The following is an 18,946-nucleotide window of genomic DNA, read 5'->3' on the forward strand; positions in this document are numbered from 1 at the left end:
CTAAATAAAAAACCTACAAGCATAGATTGCACCAGGCAAGGTGAGGACAGTAATCTGATATGGTGAAAATTTGAAAGAATAAAGTTGAATTTGACAAGCAAGCAAGAAGGAAATAAACGAGGAAATGTGTATACAATGTAATTTATTGTAAATGCTACTTTTCTCTTGGAGTGTATATTGTCATGCTTGCAAGAAAAGAAAAGAGAGTTGGCTGTATACAATGTAATTTATTGTAAATGCTACTTTTCTCTGGAGTGTATATTGTCAGGCTTGCAAGAAAAGAAAAGGGAGTTGGCTAAGTGTTACCTTTTTTGTCATGTTGTGATATGGTGCTGTGTTGGCATGCACAATGTCTTCTCCTATCCCTTCCTCTCAGAATCATGACACTGCCGTGGCCATGGGTATGACTTTGTTGAGAATGTATTAGTTTAAGGCTTAAGACAAGGCAATTTTTATCGTAACATTGATTTCAGCTTTCATTACTAATATTCATCGCATCAAAATAAGGCTGAACACATTTACTGAGAGAGATAAAGAAGTGACCAAAGTAAGATTCATGCTACCTTGCTTTCATTCCTGAGCAAACATAGAAACAACAAGAGTACTACTAGTAGCCCAGGATGCACTCCCAGCCTATGCTGAGGAGGATTGAAGGGGAAAGCTAATAAATGTTAGTATAAACTTTAAATTTCGGGTCTGACCTAATGTTTAAGAGTGAATGTTATTGTGGTAGGTTTCCCTGTCTTATGGGAAGAGAGTTCTTTTGTCTAAAGTGACATCAATAAAACTTTCTTGATTTAACCCCAAGGTTACTGAAGGAAACCCTACTTAGTTGGTTTTTGCTGTATGGGGATTGCTGCAATCACCTCATGATGCAAATGTAGTACAGTATCTTGTATTAGAAAAGTTAAATACCCAGAATAAATAACCTTGATTCGACTTATTGTAGACATTTAATACTTAATAGAACTACTTGACAAATTTTTTTCTTATTAAATTTAATAATTTGTTGACTTGTTTGAATCATGAAGAATGATTGACTATCAATTGTAATGTTGGAATGAATTTGAATTTCAAGGAGGTGGAGGGAATTATAAATGGCAAAGGGACGAGGTATTGCTTGCACTCAGACAATTCCTTCAGCATCACTTCATGGTGAAATGCTTGTATTTTGAGTGTGAGAGGTATTTCAGGAGTAGTTACATGTGCAAGCATTATGTAATGTGTCTTCGTCATCACTACCTTTTTCTCTCCCTTGTTGAAATTCAAATTAATATTATGAAGTTAGTTGTAATTTATTAATAATTAAAAATTTAAAATAACTTAAACCATTTGATAATTTTAAACAAGACAAAAATATACATATAAATTTGTGCTCTGATATTTATCTTGGATAGTCAATTGTCCTAATCCATATAGGGAAAACATAACAGGGGGCTGTCAATTCATTATATACAAGCAATGTGCTAAAATCTGAAGTATAATTACAACCATCCGTGGATTGACAGTGAAAATTGGAGTATATATATATAAATTTGTGCTCTGATATTTATCTTGGATAGTCAATTGTCCTAATCCATATAGGGAGGACATAACAGGGGGCTGTCATTCCATTATATACAAGCAATATGCTAAAATCAGAAGTATAATTAGAACCATCCGTGGATGCCAGTTGATGCAGAGAAGTTAAATTTAAAACATTTTTTCCTCACCACAAGCCAGACTGTGCCCTAGGCTCCTGCTTCTGTTGTGTATGTGCTTGTGTGTGGCATGAGCATGACAACAAGGCACACTGATCTAAATATATGGGATACATAAAAACCAGAAGAAGAAAGTTAAAATAAATTTTTTTGTTAAACCATTAAGAACATGATTTTAAGTGAAAGATATGGTATCCAATTCCACATGATTCAACTCTGCCATAGACGAACAAGGTGGAACTTAGGGAACAATACACTAGTGTCTCCATGTGGCTGAAAAACAAGAGAAAACTGAAGAGATTGTAAAAATGCCTTGTGGTTTTCAACTTTTTTTTTTCCTTTAACCTTTCTACGAGTTCACCTGTAATGATCACACACCAGAGCTCAAATTATTTCTACAAAGTCATCTCCTCAGTGCAATGTATATTCAGTGCACCAGTATATGGATTAAAGCATTAAAAGACTATATTATCTATTATCACCATGCTTTAAAGTACGAATCTGTATGCTCTCTATGATGGATCAGCACTTAAATGTAGTGGAACCGTCTAGGGTACATGTGTAGAATTCTGCCATAGGTACTGCTGCCTTTGGGTCTAGTTTAATAGCTAATATTATCATTAACGAGCACCCTATTAGCTCATGTTCATGAAGTGATGTTCTATTTGATTCCTACTTTTTGTATTTTGCAGTGATTTTTCATTGTTTCTATTGTTGATTTTTTTTATATAGCACTTGTATCCTATGGGTGTTTTGGTTTTTGACTAACAAGAGTCAGGAACTTGTAAAGATTTATTGTTCAAACTTGCTTATTGGTTTTTGCAATATTTGATCATTATGTGTACATTGTTATTCTTTTGACTGTGAATGTGTTTTTATGCTCCAAACATGTGGAAAATTTGTCTTGCTTATCTGTGTATTCATGACTTTTTGTCATTAAAAAGGCCCTTTTTGGGGATTCATATACAATTATGCTTGCTATACTGACTATTTGAGTCGTTGCTTTGGCAAGAAGGAATTGACTATGATATTTCAACTTTGGTATAATATGTTAGTGAGTAGACCATTCTCCTAATAGTATTTCTGCATTTACATGCGGTCATGGGACATGAAGTGGAGTCTTGTAATGTCTTCTGATTGGGGTATACCCGATTTTTGGCCAAAGTAACAATTCCACAACAAAATTTGTTTACAAATAGTATTCTACAATTAAAACAAATGATAGCTATTGAAACTTAATGTAAATAAGCAATTAAGCTAACATTTCATATGTAGATCTAATATATAGTTTTATAAACAATAACCAGCCATAGTAGGGGTTGAAGAGGAGAGAACGATAGGGTGCCTTGGAACATTCACTTCAACTAAGCCCAAGGGTGTGGTACAACACCCCTTAGTCCACAAGTGGCAGGAACACGTCCATCCAACATGGGGTGGTCTACTTAGAAGGGGAACCTGTTTCTGCCCTCTCTACTCATGTCTCCTTATTAACCAATATCTGACTGCTTCCATTCTTTAGTTCACTTCTACAACCCACCATTGTAGAGATTGGAGAGGAAAGCACTATAGGGTGCCCTATAACATTCGCTGCAACTAAGCCCAAGGGATACGACACCCCTTGGCCCACAAGTGGCAGGAACATGTCCATCCAACATGGGGTGGTCTACTTAGAAGTGGAACCCGTCTCTGCCCTCCCTATTTGTATTTCCTTACTAACCTCTACATGATTGTTTGTAGGAGAATAAGTAAACTTAATAAATAAATAAAGAATCTAGCCTGGCTAGCATTTCACACCATTAACTATACCAAATACAGAAGATATTATAAGCTAGACAACATATTCATCATGCATACCACAATACTTGCTATAACACAAGATTGCTTTTTTCTGAAATGCAGATTGCTTGTATCCAATACTGATCTGATCCCATTCCTTGATGCTCATTTCCAATTCCCTTTTCTTCCAAATGAAATTCTGCCTTATATAGCCTTCAAGAGGAGGCATAGGGTCACAACTCTTGCTAAGGATATCCTTCCTCATAAAGAGGTGCCTCTTCTTAATTAATTGCTGTCCCTTCATGAAAACGTGGCTGCCTGGTGTTGATTATAACTAGGGTTATATGGGTTCGGATGTTGCCTTATGGGTTCGGATATTAAGGCAACATCTGAACCCCATTTAGGACCGGGTCCTATCCTAGGGTAACGTGACCCTATCTTATGCACAAACAATTACCACGCTATGCAAAAATACTCACCATTTAATATTAGCGCCAAAACCCAAGGAGGCCGACTTGCATTTCAAGGAATAAAAGATGCATATATAAATAAGTGACAAATTGCAAGTTATCACACATTCATTCATTATTCACCTATGTGAATGGGAAAACAGCTCTGCTTATCAAGTGCGAATTGACAAGGAAGAAGGCGAACTCATTCAGACTTATGCGAATTGGTGCAAGATAACCTAGGTGATGTTGTGCATCTTGAAGAACATGAAAGAGCAGATCTACTACACAAATAGATCAGATCTGATAGAAAGAGCTAAGTATTGTAATTGTGCATTTTAAGAGGAGAATATATAATCTGACCTGTGGGTCTTTCATGCTCGGTTTTTCCTCATTAGAGGTTTTCCCAGGGTATGCTTGTTGTCTACTGTTTTATTTCTGATTTATGTTGACTTGTTAAATACTGCAAATCTGATTACAATCTAGGGCATATTTAATTTCTGCTGGTCTATTAAAATACTGTGAATCTGATTACAAACTAGGGCATAGTTAATTATCTAAGTCTGATTAACATACCTAAGGTCTAAAATCTACACCTGGAACCGGTGTGATTAAGTCCTTCATATAACTGTTGATTTCAACATTATAGAAAATTGTGAAGTCTTATTAATAAGACAATTTTCTGAATATATACATATATATGAATATCTGATCTCTTTCCATTTCTTATATTTCTATATCCTATTCCTATTCGATGCCTTATCCCCCAGGCAGGTCCTCCCTATTTATAATCCTCAAAATGAGTCAAGGAGTCACAGACAATGGACACAACTCTTATTTAAATGATACGTTCCTTAATTTTGATAAGTCATTTCTCTTCAACCGAGCCTCTTGGAGGAATCACTGTTTTTGCTAAATATTAGGAAATGTTTAATTATTAACAAATGCTGCGATCTGAACTAGAACATCTCTTTAATCTGATCATTTACAAAAATAAGTAATTGCTGCTTATTTTGTTTTCATCTTCTAACATTGAGTCAACCTATTCCATTAAACGCGTAAGCACTGGTTGTTTATGGTTTGTTTTTAATTCGGGGTCATGACAAGTCTAGCTAGGATTTGACTATGAGGTTTAGTCAGTAATATGAGAGAAGCATTGTAGGTATTTTGATGGAGTGTTTAAATGAACAATTAGTTTCCACTTTTACTTTTACTTTTCCTTAGGAACTAGTCATGCAAGACTATATCTATGTGTAATCCTGTCCCATGAACCTGCAGGGAATTAGGACTATTCACTATAGTTTTGCTTCTCTTACAAGGAATGGCATGCAATTCGCACGAGTTATAAATTTGATTAGAGATTTGTGGATTTATTCTTCTCAAGTTTGTTACTCTATTAAGTTTTGGTGGCAAATGACTCTGGGTTAAGGCACATTTTATAGTTGCTTCTAACTTTAAGATAGTCTGTGTTTTTGTCAGAAACCTCAATTTATTTGAGGATGGCATGTGTGTAGCATAGACGAGGAATAACTATTCTAAGGTTATATATAGGACAATTTCACATTGTCAATGACAAATTGAAAGAGGCCTTTTTCTTGGAAGTTGATATGTGCAGAAAGTGAGCTTCAGGCTCCGACCAATTTTACTTTACTGTTGACTAAGCTCAGTATATTATTTCTCTTAAAACATTGAATTAGTTAAGACAGAACAAATAAATTTTGACTTCTGAATGAACTTGTTTGTTAGACACAACAGTTAGAAAATTTGTTCATTTGAAATTTCATTTGTGGTATATTCAGGGTGTATAATAGTCCATTTACATATGTTTGCATGTTTCCTCTATCTTTTTGTAAAATATAAAATTTGCAAAACTCTTTTTTTTTTGAGTTATCTTGCAAGTCTCTTTTTTTTTGACATTTAATCAGACTAACATAAAAAGAAATTGGAAATTTGAACTCTTTGTTTGTAGGAAAAAAAATCATCACTGTTTTTGTGCTTTTTTATAGGTACGCTTGGGAACTTGGGACTTCAAGAGCAAAGGTGAACGGAATGAATGCAATCCAGAAGGCCTTTGCAGAGCAGAGATGTTTGCACTGTGTGTCACTGAGCAGCTGGACTCATGGCCTGAACAAAATGAACGCCAACGTCAGTGGGTTAGTATGCCACTCTGGAATCTTGGTGTTCTGGAATATTGTTTGTTTTGTGTTTATATACCTTTTCCATATCTGGAAATTTCTGCAGTCCAGGAGTGCTTCTCATTTCAAATTTGATTTCATAAAGGAGTTGTACCAGGATCTTAGATAATGGTGGCACTTGGAGAAGTAATAAGGGGGTTAATCTTTGATTAGCAGAGGAAAACAATAAGTCTTGATTTTGGCTTTATTACATTTTGCCGTGTTACATTGTAGGGATACAAGGTAGTTTCAAATGTTAAAATAGGTAATGCTGAGAAGAAATAGGTTACACAATGGGCTTGAATGGTTATCTTTTATATTTTTGTAGCTCATTATATATGTATAACTAGGTTCTCTTTGCAGCTCTCAATTGCAGATGCAGATAAACAATGTAGGCATGCCTGGATGCGATCTGCTCTTAATGCATGTATTGAAGCAGTTTCTTCTTCTTCAAAATCAGTTGTGCCTGTAACTGAAAATTGCACTGCTCGGTTCTCCGACCAGGAACAATCTTGACAGGCTATAGGAGTGAGAGCTTGTGTGGAATTAACTTCTGTTCTCGAATTCATATTTTTATCGGATGAAGTTAAAAATAATGTTTTATGGTTGTAAAAGAGTAATATTTAGAAAGAAAATGAAGATTTTGTTCTTTAATATTTGGTCAGTTATCTATCTTGAAAATCATTGCATTTTCTTTCTAAGCTGTTTATTTGCCCATTTCAAAATTTTGCCAACCAACGAAAGAGTCAGATTTCTAAGAGTTAAGTTCTCAATCTCATGTTGGAGTTCTATAAGCAGTAAGGTAACAATGCATATGCACTTCTCTGCATAAGCTTCAACTTTAGACAGGTTGGAATATGAGTAATTTTCAGTTATATAGAACTGACATATCATCTTGTCAGTGAATTCAGCAATTGTTTTGCTTATAATGCAAATTTTTTGCCTCAGTATCATAATTTGTTGTCACAAAGGTCTAACAATATTTTTCATTCTGGGTGCATTACATGGATGTGCGTAAGCTATTGGATACACCTTTATAGTGCTGTTATATACATGGTATTTTTCACCGATTGGTTAATTTTCCAAAAAGTCCACAAATTTCTAATTAGTAGTTTATGCAAATCACCAATATTGTCAGCAATTTTTCATGTAAAATGAAGATAAAAATGGTTGGATTCATAAAAAAATGCATTGTTTCAATTACATGTTTTTCCTCAATTCCACCACAATGCATCTATTTTTCAATTTCCTAAATAAAGATTGCATACCGTTAGATGATTTAAAAGATTGCATTCCTTAATTTCCCGGGCTGTGTGCTGGTTAAGAATTTATATTATATTTGCCATCTTTCAACGATTTTTGTCCATGTCTAGTTAATTTAGTTTATGCAGCAAATCGTCCTGTTTTAAAACTTGCTTTTGTTAATTTGGCATATTAACACGTACTAATAATCAGCAGAAGAAGAGGACAAGCTTGTGGAGAAGGTACATGAGTAGGAATTGTTGCGCTGCATAACAACAGAAGTCCAAAAAATTCTTTGTATTAGTGGTAAAATACTTGAAACTCAAGGAATAATGGCAGTAAGATTCATTTTGTTGGCGCCATATTGTAATATCTATTGTGGATTGTACGAAGAATAGTGCTTAGCTATAGATTAGCGCCACTTTCATACTTTATAAATCAAGAATGAGACTACAATATTGAGGGATGCATGATGCATGATGCATGCCTAGATATTTGTATTTGCAGTTAACTAGCAGTATAAATAGAAAATGTTAGGGGACAAGCACTTGTTGAACCTAAGGTAGGACTGAGAGGGGGGTAAATCAGTTTTGATTAAAATTAATGCACATCATATAACCAATTAATCAGCAATTGAGAGGGGGGTAAATCAGTTTTGATTAAAATTAACGCACCAATTAATCAACAACACAAAATCAACACATCAATTCTAAGATTTTCTATGTGGAAAATTCAAACAGGGAAAAGTCATTGCTCTGGGCTTGTTGATAAGTCTAACTGCTCCTAGGGCAAGATACAAAAAACAAAAATGACTTGCAAACCTGATGCTAACTATAATTGGGTAAGATGCAATAAAATGATCTGAAAAGAAGAATCTCCTGATTATGAAGCCAACCTTGAACATTGCATCAAGCGACAAACATTAAAACACACAACTCAAATCTCATCTGTCAACATTTTGTCTCACACTTTTGTCACAGTCTCAAACTACTTACATACATTTGAACACAACTTTTCTTCTTTGCTCTTCATTGAATTTTGTTGACTATGTTCATATCACACTCTCATGCTTACACAACTCGATCACATACATTCTTTATATACAAGATAGATCATTAAAAACTTGAACCAAGTTGGTTTAAAACAAAATACACCTTTCAGACAAAAAGCACACACGTTGATCCACTTCAGGAGAAAGAGGGGACCAAAACACATCTTCCTAAGATTCAATCCACCGATCCGCAAAAACATCGAAGCATAACCCACAACATTCCAACATGTAACGTGTTCATATAGACAATTAACAGGCCAAAATATATTCTCCAATGCAAATTACTCTTGTTCGGATCTCCACATGTTACGGTGAGAATCACAACTAACTATAGAATATACCACAACATTCGGAGAACACAGATATTTTTGGACCACAAAACTAACATATCCATAATGCCAAAAATATAACCAAAAAAGATAACACCAAACAACATCAACAACACTTTTTAAGCTCGAACACTTCCGAAACAAATAATAGAATAATTGCAACACCAATACAAGAAGATATCTCTGCACCATAGACTTTTCAGAGCAATAACTATTTGGAACAACAAATTTGACATCAATGACAACCACATCAACACATACTTCCAATAACACTTACATATAACTCATAAGTGTACAACTTTAATACATAATACGACTTGTAAGTAAGCAAATTGGCATTGTGCGATCACTAATAGTTGTTGGAGTAAAATCAAAGATAATGAAATTGCTTTAGTAAAAGTCAAAAGTGGAAAATATTTACAGGTTGCACATTTAATAAGTTCACATTCAATGTTCAACGGGGATGACCGCACCCTAGGGAAAAATAAATTATGTTTTCTACACGGGGTGACTTCTTCGTATGCCAAAGTTTTATTTGCAATTCTTATACTTATTCTTGGTTTGCTCCCAAAGTTCAAAAATTCTGCCCACCATTGTAAATTTTCAAATTTTAATGCAATCATTTTCATGTTTTTAATGTTTATTAGTGTAAATTTTACGTATCGAGAAAATTTTGTTTATAATTTTTATACTTATTTTGTACACATCTTTATAGCTATTTTTTCAAGTATTATATGTATTTGCAGTTGTCGCCCCACCCTCAAAACTCAATAGAACACTTTTTACATTGTGGGGTTTTTTGAAATATTTTACAAAATTTATAAAATAAAAGCGCTTTTAAATGTATAAAGTAAACGTAAGTTTGAATCTGTAACTTTACAATCTATAGGAAAAATGATTGCCTCTCACAAAATGGCTTAACAACGTCATTTGAGACTTTTTAAAAAGGTCCCACATTAGCCCATAAATTTGGGTAAATAAACCCCTAGATTGATTCAAACAATATGTCCAAACTTAACATTGACTTGTGTTGAACCATCACATTCTTTTCATGAAGGAGAGTATCTTCAACATCATTTGGAACCTTGTTTGCTCTTCCCTGAAGATGTTGATTTTCTTCATTTATTCATCACCTCTTTAATAGCATCTTAATGAAATATAAAATCTTGAGTTCAAATTTCTAAAATTTGATAGGGTACATTCTTGTATTTGACTAGGGGAGAGGGCCTAGTAGTTGAGTGTGTTCCAATTGTTGTGACAATAGTTTTTGATTTAATACCCATACTTGTTGATTTAATATCCAATTTTTTTGACAACATTGTACCAATAGTTGTGACTTTAATACCCATAATTGAATGAAATGTACCCTTAGTTGTAAAAAGCAACCAATCATGTGATGCCACATCAGTTGCACATGTATGGGGCCCCCTTATGCACAACTATTGGTCTCATCTTTTTTTTGGGTTGTTTTCGACACTTTGGCAAAACGCATGTTGATGTCGCATCATATTTGATGATGTGGCCCTGAAACCTTAGTTATAAGCACGAGACTTGCCAAGCAAGTAGTTGTAAAAATTGGGAATGATTTGAAATTTTCACGTAGGATTTTTAGAAGCGCAAAGTTAGGGTGCTCAACTATTGGGTCCTCTCCCCTAATGGCTTTTCCAAATTAATCAATGAATTCTTCATAATCTTGAACTGATTTGACTGATGAGGCATCGAAACTCGGTTCTTTTAAAGCATCAACAAAATCGATCAAATTATTGTCATTGAAATATTTTAATAGTATTTAAAAAAAATGTTCGACTTCTCAAATAACTTGCTTTGTACCATTCACTTGGTAAATGACATTTAGTGTTGGATTGTGATGACATAAAAACAATAAAACAAGAAAACAAATCATATCTCATATTTTAGAAATAAAATAGTGTTTTAAAAAAAATCTTTGAAAGGAAATTCCTAATTGCTTCAAAGGAATAAATCTGACTTTTTCTATGTTAAGTGTTGGCTGTTATCTAGAAGATATTATATATATCTATGTTGTCTTGAAGGCAATTTCATTGTGAATTGTAAGAGCAAATTTATATAACAATAAATGTGAAGATTGCAATTGTTTTCTTTGAGCAACAAGAATACCAATACCTTGCCTCGTGGAAGTTTCCTTGGCAAATTGTCAAGGTGTTACCATGTAAATCTCTCTCTTTTCATTTAATTTGTTACTCTATTTTATTTGCCTTATTACTTCTTTGTATCTAATTTGTGCTACATTATTTAATAATTCTAAGTTTATGCTTCTACTTCCATAACAAGTGGTATTAGAGTGATTATTTTTGTAGTGATTGTGTTAGGATTTGGTGTTGATTTTGCAACATCAAATGGTGAGGGTTTGAATGTGAGGTTGAGGTGGAGAAATTTAATGGAAAAAATAACTTTGAGCTTTGGAAGCTCAAAATGCGTGATTTGTTAGTGCAAGAAAGATTGCACAAGATATTGGTAGGAAAGTCAAAGAAACCTACAGATGTATATTGAGGAATCGGAAGATCTGGATATGAGAGCTCTTAGCAGAATTGGGTTGTGTTTGGCAAATGAGGTTCTTTTCAATATTGTCAGCGAGGAATCAACAATAGGCTTATAGAGCAAAATGGAGTCCTTACATGACAAAATCATGAAAAACTGAATCTACTTGAAGAGACAATTGTATAATTTGTGAATGAAGGTAGGTATACAAATTGTAGATCATTTAAATGTTTGCAATACTCTTCTTTGTCAATTATCTAGTATGGTTGTAAAAATTGAAGATGAAGACAAAGTAGTCACACTGTTGTGTTCATTGCCTAACTGATGGAATTACTTAGTCACTTCTATTAGCTTTAACACAACTAACAACCTTGAATTTGATTATGTTGTGGGAGCTTTGTTGTCTGAAGAGGTGCACAATAAATCTAATACATAAATCGTCACACTAGAAGTAATGGTGGCTAGAGGTAGATCCATAGAAAAAGGGGAGAATTCGAAAGGTACATTCATATCTAATTCAAAAGGAAAAAAGGGCAATGGAAGATGTTGGTATTGTAATAAATCAAGACATCTCAAGAATCATTGTTGGAAAAGGAAAGAAGAAAATGACGACTCCAAAAAGGAAGCGAATCCAGTTGAGACAAGTTCAAGTATGGTCAATGGAGTATGATTTATTTATATTTTCTTACAACATCATGGTGAATGGTTATTAGAGTTTGGTGCTTCTAATCATATGTGTCCATATAGAAGTTGTTTTCAATTTACCAAGCTATTGATGGTGGTGTTGTTCTTTTGGGAAACAATGCTTCATGTAAAACTGTTGGGATTGGGAGTATTAAGATTAAAATGTTTAATGGTGTTGTAAAGACATTAATAGAGGTAAGACATGTACCAGATCTTTGGATTCGATTTTGGATGCTTATTCTGGTTGGTTACATGCTTACTATATTCTGTTGGTTCATGATTTGGTGCTTTGGCTATTGTCGCTTTTGGTATTTACCGGTACTGGCTAGTTTCTGGCTTTACTAACTTGCCTCTGCTATCCCGGTTAGCTTTATCGGTATGCATTATTTGGTGACTTGGTCAATGGATTTTGGGTCCGGCTTATGGAATCGCTCTCTATCATGTTGAAGGTGTTTCTTGATCGTGTTTTGAGTATTTGGTGACTTTGCATTGGATGGCGTGTTGTTATGATGGTCCTATTTGGATCCGGTTAAACTTTTTGTTATTTCACTGAGGGTTTCTACTAGTTGGTGAAGCATGTTGGATTTTGGTCTTAGCGGAATCTTCGGCGGATATAATTGTTTGAATACTTGATTTAGGTCCATGCTATGTAATATAAATCATAACATTGGTCCGGTGGCATCGTGTGATGTAATTTTTGTAATTATGGGTTTATGGGTTTAGGGTTTAATTGACCTTGTCAATAAGGTTGATGATCTGTATTTATAGGTGGCTTATTCATGTAACTTGGATATCGATAGGATGGATGGTTATACTTGCATTATCAGAGAAAAGATTATGTACGAATAAAGTCATATCATTCAAGTGAAGGTTGGAAAGGTTTTGTATTGCAGAGCAGACATCAGTGCTTAATCAGAACTGTATCAAGCATGAGTAGATGCTACTTTCACAATTCATTTCTTTCCGGATTGTAGTCCGATGTTTATGTAAGTCAATGAAACTTCCCTTTGTGATGAGTAGTGCACTCTAGGTTGTTGGCCTTTCTGCAAGTGCAGACCGCATTGTAATTATTCATAATACTACTGTAGAGTATTCATCTAATTGTGGGTAGGGTTTCTCACTGTGGTTTTTCCCTTTCCAGGTTTTCCACGTCAAAATATTGGTGTTATGTGTGTTGTGCTTTCATGACATATCTTTCATTGTGTTGTGCTTTGGTATAATGTTCATAACCGAATTAATTGTTGTACTTGTGAGTAAACTAATTCACCCCCCCTCTCAGTTTATTGCCGGTATCAGATCATTCCAACAGTTTGAACCTGTGACCAAGCTCTGATACCACTTGTTACAAGTGTAGTTGTTGTTGCACCAAAAGATCAACCCGTTAATGCCCGATACAACCACTAGACTTATAGAATCCATGGGAGACGGTTAAGCCATGTCACAAACCCGAGCACTGCACTGCACAACACAAGGAGACCAAGGGCACACACCTTGCAACAATGTTTACTTTAAAAGTTTGAAAAATGGTTTATTCATTAAAGGTGTTATATGTTGATGATATGCTTGTAGCAAGTAAAAGCATGACAAAAATTGATAAGCTAAAGGCTTAGTTGGCCAGGACGTTTGATATGAAGTATCTAGGAGCAACAAAACAAATTTGGGCATAGAATAAACATACAGACAAGGAACATGGGAATCTTTGGTTATCACATTAGAAATATTTGGAGAAGATCCTCATAAGATTTGACATGCAGAATGTGAAACTAGTAAATATCCCTTTAGTTTCCCAATTTAAGCTTTCTTCAAGTTTATGTCCTAGTAATAAGGAATAAAATCATTATATGTCTCGTGTATCGTATGCTAATGCAGTAGGAAGTTTAATGTATGTGACATTATGTACAAGACTAGATATTTCACATGTAGTTGGTGTTTTCAGTAGGTACACGACAAGTACAAGTAAAGAACATTGTACTAGAGTGGAATGGGTGCTTTAATATCTTAGAGGCACAAGTGATTATTGCATCACCTATAATGGTCATAGTTGAAGCAGTCACCGACGAGGAGGGACCTCAAGGAGATCAATCTGGACTCGTCAACAAGAGTAAACACAACGAAAACACACAGATATGATGGAGGCAATGCATAACAGATAGTTTTATTGCATGAATCTTGATTACATCCAACCGGTAACAACCGGGTTACAACATACCAGTACACAGGCCTGGTAGAATAGGTCACAACCAAGACCTTGAATCGAAAGATCTATCTTCTAGGCACTGTAAATGATGTTCAATTTACATTCAATATGCAAGTTATATTCTACTTTAATATTTTGTTTTATCTATGACTGAATTATTATATAAATCTGATTGTCTTCTTTTATGTGGCAGGAGAGGAGGAGCATTTATAAATTTCAATGTCCATTCTCACACATTTCATTTGGCATATATAGTGGGCTGGGTACGGTCAAGCGATGCCTTGACTGACCATGTCTTTTGGACATGGCCGATCAAGACATCACTTGATTGTGCCCCCTCACGATAATGGTGCATGGCGTTTTATTTACCAACCGGTGCATATTCAAACACCCGATAATTATCAGTGGTGCATGGTTATATTAACATTATCTTTAACACCCGATATAATCGCTGTATGCCAAATGGTGTTATATTATCACTATCCTTAACACCCGATATAATCGGTGTGAGTTTAATATATCACCCGATATTTAATCGATGCAAACATAGACTAATCTCAATATTAATCGATAGTCTAACCGATAATCATTAAGTCTTATTTGCAAGGGTTAACTCAATTTGTCAATCGGTGAATACGAATAGATTATCAAATTTGGATACTATGATAATGCATAGTTAATATAAAAGGAATGTTTATCAATTGAATTCTTGAGTTTATTCATTTTAATAATCGATATGATAAATGATTGAATGAGAGACTTCATTTATCTCTCATTCAATCATTTATCTTACCGAAGCTATCTATACATTAACACTCCCTCTTAGCTAGGTAAGATAAATAAGAGTAGTGTATCAAGCATCACAATTCAATTGATGGTTAGCATTCCTTTACATATTTTAATTTTCCAGGGGATCATATCATCTACTCACGAGATATGAAGTATCACCTAACCACGTGATACAAAATGTCTATCACATTAGTCTTGTGATGACAGGATATCACCTCAACACGTGATACCAGTATTACCTAATCACGTAATACTTAAGGATAATCATATGAGAAAATATTCAATTCTCACCTTTATCCAAGTTATGGTAAGTGCACTAACCCTTCATATGAATGTTTTACCATAACACAATCATGGCTTCATCCATGATCCACCAGAGATCCAACATGATAACTGGTTTGGACATTATAAGATTGTCACCTTATGATGTCTCCATACAAGTGTTCATTATCTTGAGAGATCGTCATCTCTTAGATATGAGCCCAGGGGATAAAATCCAGAGATGTCCTATCATGACAAAGAGTTTTACACATTAAACATCTTATAGATATGCAAATACAGATTACAAAGCAAATTACCTTTCTATCATACCTAAACCTTTTCTGAAGTGATCAACCTTCACTCTGGAAAGAGGTTTGGTCAGAATATCTACAATTTGATCTCCTGTACAAACATATTCTAGTTGGATTGCATTCCTGTCTACCATATCTCGCACATAGTGGTATGGAATCTCAATATGCTTGGATCTGTCATGAAACACTGGATTTACTGAGAGCTTTATGCAACTCTGGTTGTCATAGTGTATGGTTGTGGGTTTCATAGGTTCTCCAAACAACCCCACAAGCAACTTCCTAAGCCATACTACCTCTCGGGCAGCCATAGAAGCTGCGATGTATTCTGCCTCAGTGGAGCTTTGAGCTACTGAAGATTACTTCTTGTTGATCCAAGATATCATAGCTGAACCTAGACTGAAGCAACACCCTTAAGTGCTTTTCCTGTTTGTCACACTTCCAGCCCAATCTGAATCTGTGAATCCATGTAGGTCTATATCAAATTTCTCATATTTGAGACCAAGGTTTAGGGTACCTTGTAGGTATCTCATAATGTGTTTTACTGCAACCAGGTGTATCTCCTTTGGTTTACACATAAATTGACTTAGAGTATTAATTGCATAACAAATATCTGGTCTTGTATTTACCATGTACATTAGCGACCCAATCATTTGTCTGTATTGAGTAGGATTAGTGGGTGGTGACTCTGTTGCTGCTTCCTTAAGTTTATGTAAATTGGTTTCCATAGGAGAGGTCATGGGTCTACAGTTTAGCATCCTGAATCTCTTCCAAATATCCAAGGTGTACTTTCCTTGGTTTAGTATAATGTTGTCAGAATTCTGCCATACTTCCAATCCTAGGAAGTAATGAAGGAGTCCTAAGTCCTTCATATCAAATTCTTTGGATAGATCATTCTTGCATTGATCTATAAGGTGATCATTTCCTGTGATTAATAAATCATCAACATATAAAATCAATATTAGCATATCACCTTTATTTCTTTTGTAGTAGAGATTAGGATCTGCATCATTTTTGGAGAAGCCTAGCCCTGAGAGATAGGTGTCAATTCTTTCATACCAAGCCCTGGGACCCTGTTTGAGCCCATAGAGAGCTTTCTTGAGTCTACACACATGAGACTCTGCATCATGAATTTCAAAACCTTCAGGTTGCTCTAGGTAGACTTCTTCTGAGATCTCACCATTTAGAAAAGCTGTCTTAACATCCATTTGGTGTACCTTCCACCCCTTTGCTGCTGCAATACAGCTCTTACTGATGTATATCTGGCAACAGGTGCAAAAGTTTCTTCATAATCTATTCCTTCCCTTTGTGAGAACCCTCTAGCTACAAATCTGGCCTTGTGTTTTTCAATACTGCCATCTGCAACATGTTTGATTTTAAAAAGCCATTTAGATGAAACCACATATTTCTTAGTTGGCCTAGGAACAATCTCCCAAACATCATTTTTCATAATGGACTGATACTCTTCAGACATGGCATCCTTCCATACTTGATGTTTAAGTGCATCTGATACATTGTTTGGTTCGACTTTAGAGAGATCATTCATAAGGGCAGCATAGCTAGTGAATTTATTAGGCCTTTTTCTTTCTCTGAAAGTTCCTAAAGGAGCAACAAATTTTTGAGCTTCTTCTACAGTTTTGGTGGCCCATAGTGGTCTTTTCTTGAGATTTTCTCTAGGTGGACTTTGAGTTTCACTCATAGTTTCCTTAGGATTCTCCCTCTGAAGCTCAGGAGTAGGATCTCTATCTAAGCTAGGGGTGGGCATATAGACTTCAGGATCTAGAGAGCTTTGGGCTCTTTTGAAGGCTAAGTTTTCTTCAAAGATCACATCCCTACTTAGTTCAATATTCTTTTGACCAGGTATATATATCTTGTAGGCTTTGGAGGTTTCACTGTATCCTACAAAGATTCCCCTTTTTCTAGAAGGCTCTAATTTTAATCTTTTCTCCTTAGGTACATGAATATAGACATGGCATCCAAAAATCCTAAGGTGGCTTATATCCGGTTTTGATTTAGTAAAGACTTCCTCAAGGGTCTTATCTTCAAGATGAGAGTGAGGACATCTGTTTTGAATATATACAACAGTGCTAGTTGCTTCTGCCCAAAGATTGATATTTAGATTCTGATCAAGAATCATAGCTTTGGCAGCTTCAACGATTGTCCTATTTTTTCTTTTTGCTATCCCATTTTGTTAAGGGTTGTAAGGTATTGTTAACTCCCTCTTAATCCCTGAATTTTTACAAAACTCTTTGAATAATTCTGATGTGTATTGCCCCCCATTATCAGTTCTTAGGGTTTTAATTTTGTTTCTTGAGTAGTTATCTGTTAGTGATTTGAATTCTTTAAACCTATTAAGGATCTCTTCTGATTCTTTACATTTCAGAAAGTAGATCTAGGTTTTCCTAGAGTAGTCATCAACAAATATTACATAATACATAAATCCCCCCAATGAATTTACCGACATTGGTCCACATACATCAGAATGAACTAACTCTAAAATTTTACTTGTTTTCCTAGTACTACTCTGAAAAGCACCTTTAGTATTTTTACCTAGGGCACTTCTTGTGTATGCCTCTGAATGATATTGCTTTAGCTTAGGTAGACCTGTGACAAGGTCTCCCATTGATGATAAAGCTTTACAATTTAGATGGCCTAGTCTTCTATGCCAAATTTCATTTGCATCTATAGTTTCATGAATTAGGGCTAAGTTGGGCTCTGTGCATAGCTCATACAAGTAGCCTTGTCTTTGACCAATTATTTTAGCTTTCTTGATGGATGAGTTCTTCGACCAAGCCAATACTTTGTTGTCCATGAAGGTCACTCTATATCCATTGTCCTCCAGTGCTGATATTGAGAATAGATTCCTCTTAATGCTTGGAACATATAGCACTCCTCTAAGTTGTAATGATACACCTGACTTTAGTTTGATGGTGCAGTTTCCAACTCCTTTGACAGGGTGTGTAGAGTCATCTCCGATGGTTACCTCCTCATCATTATCCTCTTTCATGGAGTCTAGTACTTCTTTGAATCCTGTGATGTGTCTAGATGAGCCACTGTTGATTACCCAGGAGTTCACTTTGTTTGATGCTTGATTTGTGAGTGCTGAATAGAGCATATACTTCTCGGAGTCCTCTTTCCTTTTGGATTTTCTTGTTTTGGCAAATGTGGCTTGTTTATCTCTTTCTGAACATTTGGCAACATAGTGCCCAAATTTGTCACATCTGTAACATTGAATTTGAGAGAGATCCTTCTTGAAGGATTTCTTGCTGTGACGACCTTTTTTCTTCCTGAATTGCTTCTGCTTGCCTTTCTTGTTTGAGTTCATATTTAGAACTTGTAGGTCTTCATCTATATTCTTTCGTTTGATCCCTTTCTTATTTTGCCTTGATTCCTCTTGGAGACAGTCATCCTTTAGCCTATCGAATTTAGGGAAGTTGTCCCTTGCACTAATGCCTTGGATGAATGTTTC

At 35.1% G+C, this 18,946-nt stretch overlaps 1 protein-coding gene across 1 annotated transcript in view; it reads left to right on the top strand.

The window, feature by feature from the left end:
* The window catches only part of LOC131038739 (nudix hydrolase 16, mitochondrial), an 85,738-nt gene extending 78,985 nt beyond the window's left edge, over positions 1-6,753 (top strand). Inside the window, exons 4-5 of the mRNA XM_057971277.2 lie at positions 5,932-6,078; positions 6,463-6,753. Of these exons, the coding sequence (XP_057827260.1) occupies positions 5,932-6,078; positions 6,463-6,615 (300 nt within the window). The 3' untranslated portion in view covers positions 6,616-6,753. The remainder of the gene's footprint in view (positions 1-5,931; positions 6,079-6,462) is intronic.
* Positions 6,754-18,946: the final 12,193 nt, after the last annotated feature.

Source organism: Cryptomeria japonica, chromosome 3 (assembly GCF_030272615.1).
Source record: "Cryptomeria japonica chromosome 3, Sugi_1.0, whole genome shotgun sequence".
NCBI lineage: Eukaryota > Viridiplantae > Streptophyta > Pinopsida > Cupressales > Cupressaceae > Cryptomeria > Cryptomeria japonica.